General features: G+C 38.4%; 2 protein-coding genes across 7 annotated transcripts in view; both read left to right on the forward strand.

The window, feature by feature from the left end:
• LOC131688824 (uncharacterized) overlaps positions 1 to 21,538 on the forward strand; it is a 68,180-nt gene that overhangs the window by 45,104 nt on the left and 1,538 nt on the right. For all 6 annotated transcript variants that reach the window (XM_058973367.1, XM_058973370.1, XM_058973374.1 and 3 more), the window contains 3 exons: positions 7,360 to 7,469; positions 7,543 to 8,554; positions 21,371 to 21,514. In XM_058973367.1, coding sequence (XP_058829350.1) covers positions 7,360 to 7,469; positions 7,543 to 8,554; positions 21,371 to 21,514 — 1,266 coding nt within the window. The remainder of the gene's footprint in view (positions 1 to 7,359; positions 7,470 to 7,542; positions 8,555 to 21,370; positions 21,515 to 21,538) is intronic.
• Positions 4,666 to 6,995, forward strand: LOC131688823 (uncharacterized). Its single transcript, XM_058973366.1, has one exon. The coding sequence runs from the start codon at positions 4,826 to 4,828 to the stop codon at positions 6,914 to 6,916; it is 2,091 nt and encodes a 696-aa protein (XP_058829349.1). The 5' UTR covers positions 4,666 to 4,825; the 3' UTR covers positions 6,917 to 6,995.

Genomic DNA, 21,538 nt, shown 5'->3' on the forward strand with positions numbered 1-21,538 from the left:
GCGAATAACAACCGGGACCGTCCCTTGCAGTTCTTGAATTCTGAGCTGCTGTGTGCAGATCAAGTCAAATACGTTGGAGTTATATTGGATTCCAAACTGAATTGGTTTGCTCACAGTAACGAAATTTTAGAAAGACCTATGGTCTCAAACCTACATAATCTATTGGATTTACACGACAGTTGTACGTCCAATACTGTCATACGGATGCCTTGTGTGGTGGCAGAGGGGAGAGGTGATAACGGTCCAAATAAAACTAAACCATGTGCAAAGAATGGCGCTCATGGCGTTGACTGGTGATTTCACCACAACTCCGACTGCAGCCCTTGTGGCCTTTCTAAATGACAAGCAATTACACATACACCTTAAATAAGAAGCAGTATCATGTGTATACAGACTGCAGGTTATTGGTCTTTAGAACAGTAACCATGTTGATCTTACTACCAGTCATACGCGATTGTGGTCACAAATGGTTACAAGGGGTGAAGATATTATTGCTCTCAGATATTACACTCACATGTAGTTTTCGTTACAGGATATTCCATGTGAAGATTCCCTCTCGAGAGGAGTGGTTGTCTGGCTATATGGAAAGACAACAACATACACAAGTCGTCTGTTACACTGATGGTTCTTTGATGGAGCACCAGGCTGGGGTCTACTGTCGTGAAATGAGCTGGGAAAAATCTCACTCGCTAGGTAGATATTGTACTTTGTGATTATGTGCGGGGTACAATCGGCCCTTCAACTGAGTTTGTCGGGCAAAGTTATAAACTTCTGCTCCAATAGTCAGGCTGCAATCGAGGCCCTTAGCTCAGATAAATCACGGTCTAAGCTAGTGATCTCGTGCCGAAATCGAAGAACTAAGCATCGTCAACACTATCTACCTTGTCTGGGTGCCCGGACATTCTGGTATTACTGGAAATGAATGGGCTGACGAATTGGCCAGGGCAGCTGCAGCGATTGACTTCGCTTGGCCTGAGCCCGCCCTGCAAATTTCGACAGGTTGGATAAGAGAAAAAATACGGTCCTGGGCTTCGTCCGAGCACTTTTTCAAAACGGTCTATTGCACATGAGTCGAAACATCCTACGAATGAAATACCAACTCACATCTATTTCTCCAAATCAATTCTTGACGAAATTGAGTTTAGAACGGTTTAAATATTCCACGTTTTCGTTAGTACTGTTAGTTCGCATAGTTTGTTAGTTAGTTAGTTCGCATACGTTGGGTAGTGCCTGAAAGTGCGCTCATCGATGAATCTCTCGACAGCTTACCGCGACCAGATACTCAAGCTCTTCATTTCCTTTTCTAACGCCGCGTACTTCCTGAAGATCTTAGGCGTTTCTATGTTCAGGAATTCTTTGTATGCGAAGGCCTTCTTTGCGTTGTTCGCAGGAGTTCATCAGAATCGCATTCTTCAGTAGATAAGTTAGTATAGATATTTGTAGAGTGTCCCTGAAGGGAACCCTTGCGCTGTTTGTAAGCAGGACATGTCGGGAGGTCATGGAGATTTCCCCACAGTAGACACTTTTCGACTTTCTTTCACAGGAATCATCCACATCATTCCCGCCGCATTTCTCACAACGAGCCCTATTGCTACAATGAGAGGCTGTATGTTCCAGTTGTTTGCAATTAGTGCGGTACAAAAAATACCTGTTGGCCAGCCTTGTCAAAGAGGAGGTTGTTAGGTACAGCAGATCTGACGAAGGTCACCCGACAAGAGTTTGAGTTGATATATGTACTCTTCCCGCCAGCTGTGACTAGTGCTGAATACGTTGCACGTTTGCACTCCAGTATCTTCACTGGCTGATGAATGGGATCTTTACAACAGCCAAACCCACGTGTCAGGAGTTCCGCGCAATTCAAGCTCGAACCGGAGACGACCCCGTCACATTCAACCCGATTAGCTGGTACATATACTTTATACTTCTTCGTAAAAGGTCCGCAACCAGCAATATCATTTGCCTTCTTCAAGCGACCACCCGAATATTATCAGGGCGAATTATCGATATTACTGTCACGGTTGAATATCGCTCCATCAGGAATCTATAATATATTCGAATATGTTTTGTCTTTGTTTAGAAAAATGAACCCCAAAGGCCTGATTAAGAAGAACGAATGTAGTTTCAGTCGGGGAGTCGATTTATTTCGAAATCAATCTCACCTTTAAGGCGAATCATTGTTTGCGCGGGCCTTGAGCCCAGTGCAGGATTATAGAAGAGACAAAAATGGGAATGTAAAATAATGGTGGTACTTAACACCAGTTTGCTCTTCACACAGCAGCAGTAGCAGCAGATGCACGGAAAAAAATGTCCCTAAAATCGTGAATATAGTTTCATGATATCTAGAACAATGCAGTTTTTACGTTTTGCAAACAGAACCATCGACAAAGATCATGTGTTTTATAATTGTGTAAAATTTCCCTTCAGCAACGCTTCATAACGCGTCCATTAGTGGAATGTATTTGTTTTTGTTTGGTAAACTCAATCACAGTTTCTTCCACGTCATTACCAAATCGATTTTCTGTGCGTGAACTAGTTCACGACATCATGAACATTATTCATAAAACCAAAGGTGGACTCGTGATTTTATTAATATATTTAGGAACATTACTCAGAGTTCGACTATGCGATGTGAACTGATTCACGATTTATTACACCTTGAACGTGTTTGTTCAATAGTTCACAAGATCAACATATATTTTCTTGCGAAGCAATTCACGAAACTCGGAATATTATTCATGAACTCTTTCTAACATCGTGAACTAGTTCGCGATTCCTAATATATTAGTCACGATATGCGTGCTTGTGAAATAATTCACAAAATCGTCAATGGTTCATGATTCCTAGTGTATTAGTCACTACTGACCGTGCAAAAGACAATAATTCTCATATTATAATAGTCACGACTGACCATTCGTGTTCGTGAAATAGTTCGCAAAATAGGCAAATATTATTCATGTTTAAGTGAATTGATCCATGATTCCTTGCGAATTAGTCACGACTGACCATTCGTGCTCATCAAATAATTCACAAACTCATAAAATATTATGTATGTATTCTTGAACTTATTCATGATTTCTAGCGAATTAGTCACAACTCACCATTCATGAAATAGTTCACAAAATAATGCAATCTTATTCATGAAAACATGAACTGTTATTAGTCATGGGTGCGTTTCGACTTCGTCTCATCAGAAACCGACACTAACTTTTTGACTAAATCCCCAAAACTAAAACACACTTTGTGTTTCAATCGAACGACTGGTCAAACGTGATGTGCCGTCTGAGCAGCAGATCATGTCACATTTGACCATGGGTGCCCGTGAAATAGTTCAGAGCTCGTGTATTTGTGAACTGGCTCATGATTCCTATTATATTATTCACGACTGACCATTTGTGCTCGTGAAATAGTTCACAAAATCATAAAATATTATTCATAGATTCGTGAACTGGTTTATGATTCCTAGTACATGATTCAGGATCTATCTTGAATGTTGTGATATTTAGAAGATATTCCTAATCATTTTCAATTTCATGCAACTCTTCACATGGTCATGAAATTTTCACGTCAACTATTTCACAATATTTGGGTTTTCATGAAATATCAAATAATTATATCGACTTGTATTAGGTGCAAGCAGCAGATATAAGAAAACTATTGGAACCACGCACATCGTTATTCATTTGATAAGGCTCAATGTGATGTGACTGACTAATGTTCTGAAACCATGAACATAAATCGCTATATTCTGCAAAAAATCCAATAATAAACTCAAATGACAAATGCTATAAAAAATTATGAAAATCGCGATAAAGCTCCTGCAATCATGAACTTCGTTTATAGGTCAGTTCTATTAGTTGATATGCTTTACACAAATCAATGTATTTCCAAATTAGAAGCAAGAATCATAACAAAAACTTAGCGTCTCCAGGGAACAACCACGGTAACCTAACAAAACATGGGAATGTAACACCATGTATATTTTTGGCGCGAACTAAGTTTTTCAAAACACAAATAGTTTCATGAATATGAGGTTTATTACTCATAATTTCTGGAACTTGGTCACAATTTCGTAAATCACTCAGTTCACGAAATCGTGATTCTTTATTCATGAATTTTTAAACGGATTTTTTCTTTGTAGGGAAACACCAAAGCCGCGAAAATCAATCGAAGCAAGCCAGCTTTTCGTTCTAAAACTTCTTACTTGCTGGTCTTTCCTCTTCCGTGAGTAACGGTTGGAAATGTTCCGGTAATTCGTTGAAGCACATTTAAACAAAATTGTCCAGGTACAACAGATCAACTTACGATTAGCTGACAAAGCAATAATACCGTATGTGAAACCGCTTTTTCCATAATAATGTAGGGGGAAACATGCTTTACAAAAAAAAAGTTTAATAAACGGATTCGTCTTTTTCGTGTCCATGTTAAAATATCTACTTTCTTAAAAGCAAACAAACGGAAAAGACGAGTTTAATTTCCTTTCTATCGCAGATTCTTCATACTTTCAGGAAAAAATCAACCTCTTATAATTTTTTTGGAGAATTTAATACGCAAATACGTTGTTACTTTCATTCAAAAAACCTATTAAAGACGGAGTTTGTAGATTTAGAGTTCAGTCTTGGAAATGTCAGACCTGACCTTTTGTGCTCCTTTAGGTATCGTATCTGAACACGTAGTTCCAGTAAACAATCACAACATCAAATTTCGACGGACACGCAGAGGAAAATTTTCCCGCAGTAAAAAAGCACGCAACATTAGGCTAGCTCGCAAACAAATAGCCTTACACCAGCCGATAGCCCCCACAGTTCACCTGCAACCCGGAGGGACAATGCATCGCCTAACGCTGACTACCCTCATGTTAGCCAATTTCGGCAGTATGATTCCCGGGATCGTTTATGTGAGGATAAAAAATGAACGAGGCCCGGCGGCAGTACAGGCCGGTCTAAGCTGTCTGGAACTGCTGACCAATACGTTCTTCTTCGCGACGGATTCCGTTCAAATTCAAAATATTGTAGTGTTTCATCTGCAGCATCTAAGCTCACCGTCGCGGGAAATCGAGATAGGATTTCTGCAAAGTCACCACGCCCAGTACACCGAAAAAGGACACCGCGGAGATCACCAGTTTCAGTTGAAGGTGATGTCCGACAAACAGCCACTGAGTAAAATTCGTAACATACAGTTTATTGATCACAAACTGATTGATTTTTATGTGATTGTGATCGACGGGTATGGCAAACTGGAGCGAGCAATGCGATACGTGAGTGCTTCGTATTCATTCAACCCGAGAGGAAAGTATGTGATCTTACACAATAACCCGGACGAGCGAGATCAGGATGATCAGTATGCTTTGCAAGTGCTGAATTTTATGTTCATCAACCATCACTCAGTTAATGTATTGGTGGCGTTTGCCATTGATTTGATGACCTACAACGTGTACACGGGAGATCCCTATCACGGGGAGGAAAACGACTGCGGTCAAATGAAAACGCTGAAGGTTGCAACGATAGTGAATGGAACGTATAAGAACAAAGTTCTAGCCGAAACAATGATCCAGATGCCGAAAGTTCCTCCGCAAATGGAACACTGCACATTTCAGTTCTGCACAAGGGTAGCCTCTCCGTTTATCGATTATGGTTGCCAATCAGGACTAGAAATCGAAATTATGCAGCTGTTGCAAGAATCGATGAAGTTTAAAGTGAACGTTTCTTGCAGTACTATGGAACGCGGCGAACTGCTGGAAGACGGAATTCATTGGTCTGATCTGCTGGGGATGGTTCGAGACGATTTCTGTGATATCATTGCAGGATCATTCTATCCAGATTATGATGTTCACATGGATTTTGCTGGAACGACGCTCTATTTTCTCGATTATTACACGTGGTTCGTTCGGAAAGCTGGTCTCGCAAACCATTGGAAAGTATTGCTGAGTATTTTCGAGTTGGCTACTTGGAAGCTGTTAGCTGCTGTTTTGTTAGTATCATCCGTAGCCTGGTTTTTCATCGGGTACAACCTTCCAGAGGCTAACGCTCACAAGCAATTAGCTATCTGTTTCCTGAATACCTGGTGCGTTTTCTTGGGAATATCATCCAACAACCGGCCTTGTCGCAATTCGCTTCGCTTTTTCTTCATCACACTCGCTATCTACGGAATGAACGTTACGACTATCTACACATCAAAACTCATTTACGCATTTACTTCACCGCCCCGATCGTATCAAATCGATACCGTGTCGGAGATTCTGGATAGTAACGTACTGCTTGGGGGTCGAATGGAGTACGAAGACTGGTTCAGGCAAGGTGACAAAGAAGATCTTCGCGTTTCCGCCCGGTACGATAATTCGGAACCGTTTCAACCGTCCCCCGCCAATCTACGGGCCGTCGCCGAAGGACAGCGGGTGATTCTGATGAGTCGAATGTATGTTCTGCATAGCCACTATCGCAACGATATACACGGTCTGACGAAGGATGTGTTCGCCAACCAGGTGGAGATGATCGTGGAGAAGGGATTCCCACTGCTGCCGAAGTTCAACCGGATCATATCGAATTTAAACGATATGGGAATCACCGGGAAGCTGTTCGAGGACTTTGTTTATAATGTAACATTCTTGGATAGAATACGGGAAACGCTACATCCGGACGAGGATCACTATGAGGAGGTGGAGAGTGAGATTGTGTTGACACTGGAACATTTACAAAGTGCATTTTTCACCTACGTACTGGGAATCGGCATCAGTGGATTTATTTTTCTGGTTGAACTGATAGCAATTACAGAGCAAATTAAACGAGTTACCGGTTATGTTGGAAATATGTTTGATAATATCATGATTTGGCTTAAATTGCGTGAGCCTCGGGCGAGAACTATGAAGATTAGGAAAAGATTACGCACAAAAACTGTTCGAAGAACAAAAATATTCTATTGACAGATGCACGAGCTCGGTTTGTATTTTGCTATGCGTTGTAGAAAATAAATAATATTTTATGCATTGTCCTTTTAGTCGAGGCCAATAATGTTATCAGAAATTCAAGGTCTAGGTTGGTTTTTATTGAAATGTGCACAGACTGATGCTCAATTTCCTATTTTCGACCAGCAATCAACCACAGCTTTGGTTCCTTTTCGTATATGATTTTTCTTGTTAGGATAGAGAAAAACAAAAAAAATCGTCTTTACGACAATTGCGCTTCGTATGATAAATCGTCTGCACTTTTCCGCATGCCTGGCAGTCGAACTGGATAGCTCGAAAGAAATAGAATTTCTCAACCTATAAAAATGACAAATCACCGTAATTAAAACTGTATACATTAGATAAACAGTCGTACTGATTGTTTTTTTTCTGTCTCCCTTTACTTCCCGTTCACAATGCAGATATGTGATTCGTCTTACGGAAACTCATCCTCTCTCCATCGTCATCACTCCATCCTGCACGACTACCTCCGGTGCGGAGATCCGGTGGACGGTGGTCTACAACGAAACCAGTAAGTGATGCTGAAATTAGAAACCACTCTATTAATTCAATACCATTCGATTTCTTTCCTATTTTATGCGCAGCTATCCTTAGAAGTAACAATGCATTGAAACGAACCACATTCCAGCAATCCTGTGCACCACGTGGTTTATACCATGTCTGGGTCGATATCACCGATACCAACTATTGCGCAGCGGAGATCTCCTACAATACTCGCAGCTTAGTAGACCTATGGCCACTATTGAATCGCACCGCACTTTCTCCAATTAAATTTCACCAACATCCACGAAAGCATCAGCTATTAGTCAAGTGGGAAAAGAGCAAATTTGATATTCACGCAATGCACTACTGCTTGGTAATCAGTCGGGATAATCCACAACGAACGCTGTGCCAAGCGCTAGGAAATTCACAACTTGGAATGAAATGTACTGCATCAAACATGGAAATTCTACAACGAATCAACGTCGAAGAAGAGAAAAAAGTTCCACTTGATGCGAAAGCTACCATCGCTTGCACTGGGGTGCGCACAAAGCAGCTAATCAAGGGTATGAAGTCCAATACCACCTACTATCTAGATGTGTTCGCAATTCACACTCAGAAGAACAATCTATCCTACCTACTTGGATCAACAATGATCCACGTAAATCGAACCCGCCCGACTCAACTTCTGGAAGGGAAACTATTCATCGGTAAACTTTCCACCCTCGGAGGACTAACCCTGTTCAGTTTCAAAGTCCCAAAGCGGTCACCGGTCAACAGCACACTGAAGCTTTTAATAACACCGTGCGGCGGCACGGTCAACTTGGAAATTTACCGCAAGAAGCGCCTATTGCTGAAACCGATCGTTGACATCTACTATCCTAGGGTCATCAACGTAGGCCCTGCCATTCCGGGGGAACGTTATCTGATGCAGATCTCCGAAGCGGATGAACATTTTCGCACCAACAGGATACAGATTGCGGTTACAACGAAGAACGAGTTCACTAACTTACCACAGCTGCCCGCCAACACAACGGTGGCTGAGTTGACGCAGCTAAGAAGCTGCCATGCAACTACTATCGCTTGGTATAGCTCACCGGATAAGAGGAAGATAAGGTAAGAGTGGCATATAAACACAGAAATGAAACTATATCCTCTAGAGGGAGCAAAGCGCTACTGTCTCCGGGCATTTACTGACAGAAAATTATGTCGTTTTGTGGTGTTTTAGAACAACTGGTTTTTGACTGGGACGAGACACTCGAACATATACGGATTCGATCCGTGTAGGGAAAAAGGGTGCACCGTCTTGGTGGAATATATTTTATTCTCGATTTAGAAAATTGAATTTCGTATTTTAGAAACACTCCTCATGTACACAGTGGCGAACTATCTCAAATACTTTGCGGTGAATGTTTTCGAGTCAATCCCGTTGGTCGATTTGGTAAGGTTTCTTGACGTTCGACTACGTCTTTGTTATCGATATGGGAGTGCACTTTGCAAATTCAACAAAAATGGTATGTAACAACAAGTGGTTAGGTTTTAAGGGGAGGCGTCTGGTGTAGCGTGCAAAAAAACTTCTTTTTCTCCGCTTAATTGTTAGTATTGAACCTCTAGAATAGTCTCCCGCAATTTCAGGGGCTTTTGTCAAATTTGCGAACACGATAACTCAATAACTAATCAACGAATTGATTTGATTTTTGCCTTTCTCAATAGAAAGGTATTGCAATTGCTCTGATAACCAACTTTTAAAATATACCAATCGATTCAGTTTGTCGAGTTCGGCAAATGTATGTGTGTATGTGCGTCTGTGTATGGATGTGACCACAATCTTACTCACTTTCCTCAGAGATGGCTGAACCACAGATAGGCTAGAACAAAATTTCTTCAAAAAACTGTGTAAACTTTCAAATTGATAAACGTTGGAAATTCGTGTTTCACTATTGCAATCTGCGTAATTGTTTGCTAGACGTGTTTGACAGCTGCACTCTAACTGCATTGTATCGATCACTGCGCCATCTACAAACGTTTGCCAAACGTGTTTCTGAAGTCTTATTTATTCGGAATTTCAGTACCTGGTATTTACACACGATTCAAATCGAGCATAAACGTCTGTTATCTGTGGCTGAACCGAGTTTCACAAACTTAGTCTCAAATGAAAGGTACAACGTTCCCATATTCTCGCTGTTGAATTTCTAATAGATCCGACTTTTGGTTCCGGAATTACACAGTGATAAGCACGATTACGCAGAAAATGTCGATTTTAACAAATTCTGTAATAAATGCATAAAGGTGAATTTTTTTTCCAAAATGTGGCCACATCTGCTTGGATTTGTAGTACTAGGTCACTAACACTAATTAATCGCCATTCAAAGTCTCCTTAGCCACATTGGCCACCATCATCGGTTCTGGAAGTACCGGCGGAAGTATCCAAATTCAGAATAACAGTCACATCGATTTCTCAGAGATGGCTTGACCGATTCGACCAAACTTAATTTCAAATGAAAGGTCTCTTATCCCCGTAAATTTCTTTTAAATTTCATCCCGATCCGAATTGCGGTTCCGGAGTTATGGGTTGTGGTGTGCGGTCACAAAGCAAATTCCGATTCACACCGACAGTCCGACGAAAACAAAAAACGCTTTTAATCCACCTAACAGTGTGATGAGGCATTTCTTATAACTCTTATCACTCTCTTCGGATATTATATCGTTTGAGAACATTTAGAACTTGATGCTTCGCGATGTTTTTGATAACACATACTACATGGGATAGTGGCAGGACTCAGAGAATCGCTCAAATCAGCATAGGACAACATCAGTGCTAGAAACCTCAAACCAAATCAATGGGAAAGCGAAAAATGGCCCATAAAATAGACATACAAACGAATTATTGCTAATGCTCTGTTAATAAAATATCTAAATTCCTCAATCAATGCATTGTGGAGGGAAAACTGAATTTTCCTAAAGGGGTTATGTATATTGTACTGAGCCAAAAACTCGAATTTTTTTTGAATCGAAATGAAGTTTATACTTTACTCAAATTTCCAACGCGAGTGAGACCTAAAAATCAACGATTTTTCTTGAAAAGGGCGATACTAGCAGTGACACCATTCAAAGAAAATCAACAGTGAATATTTCCAGACTTGGTTTTATTTCCTACTTAAGAACAATTGTGTTTTTTACATCCTAGATTGCATGATTCAGTGATCGAAACCCAAAACTTCATGAAGTATTTGAAATCATTAAATTAAAATTTGTGTTTGCTATTGAAATTGACAAAATGATAGTATCGCCCCTTTGACGATTGTTTACTTTTTCGGTCCCACCTATTAGCATTGAAGTATCGCCCTTACGTTTTTTTACAATACCAATTTTACAATTGGTGGGGGTTTGGTGAAAATCGATGTTACTGTCCAAACGGCATAATTCCGAAACCGTAATTTTTGAAGTTTTAAAATTATTCAGAATTATTTTTTCAGAAAATAGTAACAGAGTTCGTGTTTTTAGCGAATGTGTTGAGACTTTATTGTAGTCATGAATATTAACCTGAGAAAATTCACCATAAATACTTCTTGGACGATATACCGTCAAATTATTTTATCAAATGATGCGCTGTTTAACGTTTGCATGAGTTAGAAAAATTGCAGTCAGAAGGTTCGCACAAATGAACATTTTTGCACTGATAAGTTATCAAGTTCCTTCCAGACAACTTGGAAGTGTTCGGTGATTATTTCTAGCGGTTGTAGATAGTAAAATGAAATACAAAATTCGTTTTATCGAAATAATGTTTGGCTTATTTCAATGGATTATTACTTTATTGAACAATAAATAGGCGACAAAGAGTAATCCACAAACAACAAGCCATAACTTTTAAAGTATTCAAAATAGATATTTGAAGTCTTCAGTAAAGTTATTTGCAAAAGTAAGAGCCACAAATTTGTTGACGGCATCATTTCGATATAATCACTTCCAAGAAAATTTGTGAAAATATCTCACTCATAGGGGGATTAATCAGCAAAAGCGCAATACCAAAAGAAAGGGCACATTGCCTCCATTAAGTTCACCGAAGATACTATTGACCTAAAATAAGCCGTTTTGGCGTTAAAAATAGATTACATGTTTTTGGTCATATTTCTGGCAATGCACTATGGTCCCAAAGCTGTATTTAGGAAGACAAAACTGTTTGCGCCTAAACCGTTGGTGTTAGATATATAGTATCTTCGGCAAACTTTCTTAGAACTTTCTTACAGATTTTTTTATATTAGTTGAATTAGGGTGGTCCTTGTGGTTAGGGTGTTCAAAGTATTAACTTCTTATATATGTAAAATTCAGCTACATAATGTTCTACAAAGTTATAAATCAATCAAATTGAAGTAACTTTTCTTAAGAAACTATGTGGCTATCTCTAATGGTTCATGTGCTATGATTTTTGCAATATTTAAGGTAGGGTGGCTCTTTTAAAATTGGTTTTCTATTAATATCTTTTTATGTGTTAATTTCTCGCTAATACTTTGTTCTAGAGGTTTTTAGAACTTTTGTAAATACACATTTTTGCCGACGCAATGAAGTTTCTATCTCTTTTGTTTGCATAGTTACAGGCGATTTTCAAAACAAAAATGGTTTTTTTCAAAGCTATATATCTCCCAATATTGCAAATGGATTTTCAATCTTTTAATTTCATTTGAAAGATCGAAACTTTTGTAGTTTTTGGTGAAAAAACTGCGAGAGCGTTATTTCTGTAAAATAAATAATTAATTTTTGAAAATGGTATATTTTTCAACACAAATCGTTCATAACTTTTCAAAGAGACGAGGTAATAACTTTGTTACTTCAGCAAAAATCTTCGCTATGCAAAGTTCTAAAAGTGCTGCAAACAAAGTATTTACGATAAATTAGTGTACGAAGTTTCAAATAAAAAATAGTGATTTTAAGAGGTCACGTTTTCATTGCTCAATCTCCTATGGTAAAATCAACTGAGAAATAGTCATTTAGTGTGGTAATACCGAATTGCATGGCAATTCTATTGGATTTGTAAACGTTTTTGAAAGAACAATCTACCGTACATCTAAATAGTACAGTGGATTTACAGTAGAGCTGCAAACTATCGTTAATCCTAAATCGGCCAACAAAAGTTATCTATGCTCACTTAAGTAAATCCTTTTTGGTTTGGACTAGTGCTCAAAACGAGTATTAGAAAGAAAATGTTTTAGTTCACGTCTTGTTATCTTATAATAAAATCTTGAAACGAGTTTGTTATTGATAGCAGCGGAAATTATTGTATGCTTTTCCAACTTTTATGCAATGTTTGAAAGTATAAATTAATTATCGACTATAATGACGGCTGTGAGTAAGATAAGGAAAGATTCTCAATTTTTTGTTACTTCAAAATAAATAAAAGTAAGAGGTCTGAAAATCGCTAACCGTGAACTGGTAAAATAACTCATAAAGCATAATTCCCTAGCATCTATATAATGCATGATGACCGTACTTGCTTTATTGGCCCCGTAATAGATAACTTTTATTTAGAGTTTACTATAGTACGCTATTAACACTATTGTGAATTCACGCTAACATGTAGTTGTACGGTAAATTGTTGTGTTTTCAAACAGTTTCACATATTCAATAGATTTTCATTATAACACACATTGACTATTTCTTAGTTGATTTTACCATAAGAGATTGAGCGATGAAAACATGACCTCTTAAAATCACTATTTTTTATTTGTCACTTCATACATTGATTTATCGTAAATACTTTGTTTGCAGCACTTTTAGAACTTTGCATGGCGAAGATTTTTGCTGAAGTAATAAAGTTATTATCTCGTCTATTTGAAAAGTTATGAACGATTTTTGTTGAACAATACACCATTTTCAAAAATTAATAATTTATTTTACAGAAATAATGCTCTCGCAGTTTTTTCACCAAAAACTACAAAAGTTTCAATCATTCAAATGAAACTAAAAGATTGAAAATCCATTTGCAATGTTGGAAGATATATAACTTTGAAAAAAACCATTTTTGCTTTGAAAATCGCCTGTAACTATGCAAACAAAAGAGATAGTAACTTCATTGCTTCGGCAAAACTGTGTATTTACAAAAGTTCTAAAAACCTCTAGAACAAAGTATTAGCGAGAAATTAACACATAAAAAGATATTAATAGAAAACCAATTTTTAAAGAGCCACCCCACCTTAAATATTGCAAAAATCATAGCACATGAACCATTAGAGATAGCCACATAGTTTCTTAAGAAAAGTTGCTTCAATTTGATTGATTTATAACTTTGTAGAACATTATGTAGCTGAATTTTACATATATAAGAAGTTAATACTTTGAACACCCTAACCACAAGGACCACCCTAATTCAACTAACATAAAAAAATTGGCAAGAAAGTACTAACAAAGTTTGCCGAAGATATTATATATCTAAAACCAACGGTTTTGGCGCAAACAGTTTTGTCTTCCTAAATACAGCTTTGGGACCATAGTGCAATGCTGCCCTTGTATGCAAAAGTGACGTAAGCGCCACTTTGGTCAAATTTCATTTTTTCATATTTCTGAATTCTCCACAAAAATCCACGTCTTTCAGTGTAATTATCTTTAAAAAATTATGCAAAATGGCCTTTTAAAACGAGAAAAACAAAGTGACGTAGACGCCATTTTTTTACCAAAGTGACGTACAGATGCAATATAGTATTGAAGGTATATTTAACAAGGGAAAACAATTTATTCTTAAGCTATTGTATCATAAGTAATGTTGGGAGCTAGATAAGCACCATTTTGTAATGTAAATGGCTAGGGTGGTGTTATATTTATGCTAGGGCGGTATTCAAATTAGTTCTTTTAACACGATAATTTTTTTAGCTATTTATATTTTATAAAGAAGTCTCCTGTGCAAGTTCGAATGCTTTTTTAAAGCAACAAGCTTAGTCTTGTCTTGTCTTGTATCTTTCAAACCACAATAATGTACGAATGTATCTTGATGAAAACTTTTGTTCAAAACCTTGACCGCTGTTGTTCTATATTCCATCATTGTAGTGCGCAATTGGTACCCAACCAATTAATTTCAAAACCAATTTGCAACCAAAACACCTGCAAATGAAATGGAATTTATTCAAGTCTCATAAACCGTGAGTTGAACTGTTCACATATCCGGCTCCAAATTTATACGAAAATTTCATGGAGTGAGTCAGAGGTAATGTTAATCCAGTTTCATTAATTTTTCAAAGTATAGCTTGAAAACTGGTATTAATATAACATGAACATTAATAAATTGTATATACAGGGTGTTTGGTTCGTGGTTAAGAATCTCTCGGGGGGTGATAAATTGCCATATTTGGAGAAAAAAATTGTTCTTTTTATTCGAAAGCCAGGAAAATTTTACAGTGAAAAATGTATTAATACCTTTCAGTTAAGTGAATTTAGTATTCTTTTAAAAGTAAATTAGTTTAAAGTTAGTGCTATTATCAGCATTTTCGTTAATTTTCTTAAAATAGTAAATAATAAACATCACCATTATTATCATGGAAATAATGCATCTCAGCAAGTTCTACAGTTCCTTCTTTGACTCCATTCAATTATCTCTTTTGGTTTCGACGCAAAATCGTTTTTATCACATCGTTTCATATGCAAAAATATTGATTTCGAACCCACTACATTTGTGGCGAGGTCATGGTGTTAACTATTAAATAGCAACAAAATGAAAAGAGATATAGACAAAGTGTCAAATAAAAAGTTATAGAGAACATTAAGGGGCATCAAATGAACAATAGTAACGATAAATTTTGTTGATAAATAATTAGAATAATTAAAAACTCTCCAAAAAACCACAAATTTTGAGTTATTTCTTTAGTAAAAAATCATTTAGTACACTTAACTAAAAGATCTTTGTACATACTCTGATAGGACATTTTCTCAGCTTTCCAATGAAATCTTGTAAATAACGATATAAAGCATATTTTTTAGATTAGAGTCTTTTAAGCACTTGCAAGTCGGTTACAGGAAAAGTATAGTAATGAAATTACAAAGAAATGAGAAGAGATAGAAATATGACGTCCAAGAACAAATTATGAATCGTCCTAAAATCCAACTTTTGGATAATGGATATTGCTATAATCATACTTCATTATTTCGAGAAAATTAGCAAAAACCTCCTCAAAACCACTAATTTTTAACTACTTTACAGCTAAAAGGTAGTTAAAACTAATTACTTAAAAGATATGAGAACACTATTCAATAGGAAATTTTCTCACCTTTCGAATGGAACTGAAATATTTAAAATACAAAGTATACTTTTAAAGTTAGAGGTATTTTAAGACAAATAAGTTTTTTACACAAAAAGTTCAATAACTCTGTAACGGTTGAGATTTGATGGTATGTGTAGAACATTTTTTTTCTCCAAATATGGCAGTCTATCACCCCTCGAGAGATTCTTAACCATGAACCAAACACCCTGTATAAAGGCTCTAAACTAATTTTGAAACCATCTGAGAGACTTTGTGGATTCAAAATGAGTAACCCATACCTGTGAAACGATTGTACCTGAATACACCTGTTATTCGACACGCTTGATCCACTAAAAATGCAATCAACTCCAGAATAAGCGTGTACTAGGAAGACTTCAAATATGCTTGAATAATTTATAGACAACCTATATGATGTATTTTGATGTGCCGTGTAACAGGAATATTCACTAAAAATTACCAAAGAAGCGGGAAACCGGAATTACCGGGATCAGTCGTTAAGTGGAACACTGTATCCAAATGTCTTCAAATATGATTGTATTTTTCACAGATTACAGAATTTGATGTGCCGCATGACAGAAATAATTACTAGAATTGTTTGGTCGGAACATCCATATTCCAGAATTGTTAATAAAGTGTCCCTATTTAACATTGAATTTGCATTGTCCATAAATTATAGAGTTGATATTATTTGATATGTCGCATGACAGAAATGTTTAACAAAAACGTTTCATCCCGGATGACTTTACATGTGATAGCACTGTTCGTAGAAAACCGAGCTGGTGCACCTTGATGTGCCGCGAGACAGGAATATTCACTTAAAAATGTGTCCATTGAAAAGGAATCCGGAATCATCGAATGGGTTGTAAAGTTTCTCCGTGTTTCCGGATGACTTTACATGTCTGCAGATCATCATTAATGTGCCGCATGGCAGGTATCTTCAAGTATAAATTTTTCACAAACATGGGTAGCGCATTTCATATTCACTAGGACTTCCAGCCCAGAACTACTTCCACGTTGCCTGAAAGAGGCCTACATGATACCAAAATGAAGTTACAGTGTTCAAATGTAGGATAAAATATACAATACATTTTATAATAATGCCTGACTTGCAGCTAAACTTTGGAAAATTAATAAAAATGTACTGAATGGCCCTCGGACATAACCCACGGAACATCCGTATAGATCCAAAACCCACCATCTGACCAGACCACCACATATAGCCTCGGAAACTTGAAGGAAGTAATAATCATTTGCAGATAATTCAATTGAAACGGTTGATAATATACGACACGTTTTACCCGGTACTTTTGGTTTGTATACGTACGTCAGAATTGCATAAAAACAGTGAAATGAAATCGCTATTTTTTGCAAAAGTGACGTTAGCTAAAATTTACAAGGTTTTTGCCAAAAATTGAAAATTTAAGCAATTGGCTATTATCTACGATGGATTGTACACATTTTGTACAGAACAGATAGTTGAAACATTATTCGTCCTTTTGAAAACATCACGAAACACAAAAATTGGTTTCCTGAAAAATATTCCTATTGGCGCTAACGTCAGAAATGCATAAAAGGGCAGTTCAGCCATTGCTGAGAAACACGAATGAGAATTTGTCCGTTACATACACACACACAGACACACACACACACAGACACACACACAGACACACACAGACACACACAGACATTGTCCCAAATCGTCGAGCTGAGTCGATTGGTATATAAGACTCTGCCCTCAGGGCCTCGGAAAAAATCTTGAAAGTTTGAGCGAATTCTATACATTTCTTTTATAAGAAATGTAAAAAGTAAAAATTTCGCTAAAATGTCTCCCAAACAACTTAAATTCTCAGTTATTAGTCACTAACGGCCAATCGAACTTTCGTATTACTACATTGACCACCATAGACGGCTCCAGAAGTACCCGGGAAAAGCGGCCATCCTTCAAAATTAAAAAAACTCATATCAGTTTCCCGAAAATGGCTGGGCCGATTTTCACAAATGATAGCTATAATATCCCCACATATGGCTATAAAATTTTGTATTTTGTTCGTAGATGGTTCCGGAAATATAGACTGAACCATACGGCCACATATGAAATTCCCATATAAGCCGGAACTCAATTTTTTTTGATGCCAAACATCTTTAAAATGCATGAATCGTCGAGATTTCATAATACTTGTATAAATTTTTTTTCTTTTGCCCTCTTTGTATGTATGTGTGTGTATGTATGTGCGTATGGGTTAAACATGTCACTAATTTTTCTCAGAGTTGGCTGGACCGCTCAAAATTGGTCTCAAATGAAAGGTACAACCTTCCCGTAGACTGCTATTGAATTTTGTGTCGATTGGGATTTCGGTTCCTGAGTTACAGGTTTACGAATGCAGCCACACAGAAATTTCCCATATAAACTATAGGAAAAATTAAAAAGAGAATTTTTATTTTTGGTTCCAAATGCCTTTAAGGTGCATAAAATGTTGAGATTTGATGCAAACTCGAAAGAAAAATTTGACAAAAATTCACTTTTTTGGATTTTGGCACATTTTTGCCTTTCTCACAAAGAAAGGTTATGCAATCATTCTGAAAATCGTTTACCTAGTCCCGGCCCGGAGCGCCGAGTGTCATATCCCATTCGACTCAGTTCGTCGTGTACCTTTTTATAAGTCATTTAGCTCCCCGCTCCGTCTACTCAGTCTAGTCTCCGGCGGTGGACCTAGCCTACTCAACGGGCCAGCCAGTAGGTGCTGATGTCCGTGCAGCGATTCCGGGTGGAGCGTAGCTTCCGGTTCACTGACGCCCCAACGACCCACTGCTAGCTATTCGACACGATCTCGATCTCGGTAAAATCCCCAGCGGTGGATCTAGCTTACTCACGAGCTACCCGGTAGGGTGTCGAGGTCGATCTGGCGATTCCGGTAAAGCCTGACGTCCGGTTCACTGGCAGCCCTACGACCCAAGCCCAGTACTATGTAGCGTACTACTCAACTGGTCCCCGGCAATGGACCTAGTCTACACAATCGTAGAGTTCCCCGGTGGCGGAATATCTCCCGAAGTCCCGATTTGTGGTTTCCCGGCGGCGTTCTAGCCAATGGCGCTACTTTGTTGGTCCCTTCGCCACTTCCTCTGCAGCTCGGAGAGTATACTCGTAACCACTCTATTGACAGCGTCCCAGATATGCTCGTCGTGGCACATCTCTTCGACGATATTGTCCACTCTCACACCAGGCATACTCCTATGAACTTCTTCGAACCTAGGGCATTCAAATGCCACGTGTTCCGGTGTCTCTTGCACGTCCACACACTCCGGGCAAACGGGTGACGAAGCATGTCCAAACAAATGCAGGTGCTTCCGGAAGCATCCGTGCCCGGACAAAAACTGCGTCAAATGGAAGTTCACCTCTCCATATTTCCATGTTCGGCATGATCCTTGTCAATGCGTTAGTTGTCCTCGCAGCCTTCTCACATACATACTCGACATGGCTGTTGTAATTAAACCGATCGTCGACCATCACACCCAGGTGCTTCAGCGCACGCATCGATTGAATGGATTGTCCCCCGACGCTGATCTCGATTCTCGACACACTGGATCTTTTTACGGTTGCTGACCAGCACTACCTTGGTTTTGTGGTGAGCCAGCCGCAACTTGACGTCAGCCATCCAGGTTTCCACGATGCCTATTGTCTCTGCCGTTAACATCTCCACATCCTAAGGGTCTTGCCGATTATCGTCAGGACAATATTATCTGCAAAGCCGACGATCTCAACTCCCCTGGGCAGTTCCAGTGTTAACACTCCGTTGTACATTATATTCCAGAGCGTTGGGCCGAATGTGGAGCCCTGGGGTACTCCCGCCGTGACCCTAATCTGCCCCATGTTCGTTTCGTAGACCAGTACTCGGTTCTGGAAGTAACTTTTCAAAACCTTACATAGATAGTTCAGAATCCGCATTCTTTGCAGCGCTACGGCGATAGTCCCCCATCTAGCACTGTTGAACGCGTTCTTCACATCTATCGTTACCACGGCGCAGTAGCGATTACCCCTTCTCTTTTGCTTAAATTCTTTCTTCGCGTTCGCGATGACTGTCCGGATGGCGTCCACCGTCGATATCCCTTTCCGGAACCCGAACTGCCTCCGTCCGTTCTCACTTTCAGCGTAGTGTTGAGGATGACCCTTCCCAAGAGCTTACCAAGAGTATCCAGCGGGCATATAGGCCGATACGATGCTGGAACTCCTGGTGGTTTCCCTGGTTTTGGCAGCAACACCAGCTTCTGAACATGTCCGGAAACGCCAGGATCGCAGTCTTCAATGCCACGTTGGGGATACCATCCCACAGTGGTAGGAAACGCCAAAAACGTGAACTTAATTCACTGGATGCCAAACCATCGAATATATTAACATTGTGTCTTTGGAAGAATTGTTCGTTTGAATATTCCCAACAAATGATAAAAATTAAGATTTACTATGGCTTACTATGATCGAACTAAAAAAATCAACTTTTTATGCTGACGAGGTAGAAAGTTGGTGTCTTCGACAAAGTTTTAGAAGTGCTCACAGTGAAGAATTTTAGCTTAGGATTAAAGGTTATCGTTTTATAAGGCGTTTTCTATGGCAACCCCCTTGTATCTAGTATTTTTAATATAACTTTTCTCAATGTGACTTTTCGTGAAAACATCATCATGACAAATTTGAAGGCATCAAAACTATATAATATTATCGAAGACTGTATGTAGAAATACTCAATCGTTTCAAAGTTATCAAAGATTTTTGCATTTTTAACACCAACTTCAACTACATATAAGAAAGAAAGGTGCAAACCAAAATGCACGAACATGCACTTTTTTCACTGCCTAAACTATGCACAATAAAGGTACGAAGGTTTGGTCCGTGGCACTCCAGAACCCTAAGAATAGGGTAAGCTTACTTTATCATGTTTTTTTACTTTTTCCATACAAAAATGAGCAAAAAAAAAATTATTTCGATTTTTTCCGAAAATGTTTGCATAATTAATTAAAATATTAGTTTTATTTACTCGGACTGTGTCCAGTAAGTAGTCCTGTCATGATGCGTAGCTCTTTTTTGTTTAGTGTAACCTACTCAAGGCTTTTTTTTCTCATTGGGGGAGATAAATTTCTTTGATTGTCGTAGTCCAGGTGTGGTACTCCAATTGTACTTTATAGCTGTGATTTCCCACTTTTTCAATTCCATTTTGAGAGCACTCGATGAAACACAACAGAATGGTTCTGGGCCAATGAGATTAGTGGAAGACCCTCTTCTTGCTAGCTCATCGGCTTTTTCATTCCCTGCAACTTCACAATGCCCTGGAATCCAGTATAAATTAACAGGAGGGGTTAGGGTTAACTAATTTCGCCCAAATTTGGACAGTGTCATTTTTTCATGATTTGGAACGACGCTAGGGGGTGTAGCTTGCGAGATTTTTTATATAAATCATTGTCATTCTAGTATGCATTTAACTTTTGTAGCAAAAAGCACTGGATGATGATGATCGTACTTTGTTTCCTTTCGGAATTAGGTAGATCCGATTTTAAAATATGTGTAGGTTTAAGACTAAAATGAAGCTCATTTGAAATAAAATAAAGAACGCTTCAAAAATATTTGAAAATAAGGATATATCCTTTAAAAGAAGGACGATTGGAAACCCTATGTGAGATGACTAATAGTATTGTATTTTTCCAGATATTGCACATACATATTCAAGCAGCACACGAAACATCAGTACTATAGCAATATCAAAATGCCATCCTACTGTGAGCTGGAGAGCCGAGACATTTACTACCACCCTCAGCTGCAGCAAATGCATTGTATCTTCGCCGATCAAATGTAACAAAATACTAATCCTGACGA

This window comes from Topomyia yanbarensis, chromosome 3, assembly GCF_030247195.1.
Source record: "Topomyia yanbarensis strain Yona2022 chromosome 3, ASM3024719v1, whole genome shotgun sequence".
Lineage (NCBI taxonomy): Eukaryota > Metazoa > Arthropoda > Insecta > Diptera > Culicidae > Topomyia > Topomyia yanbarensis.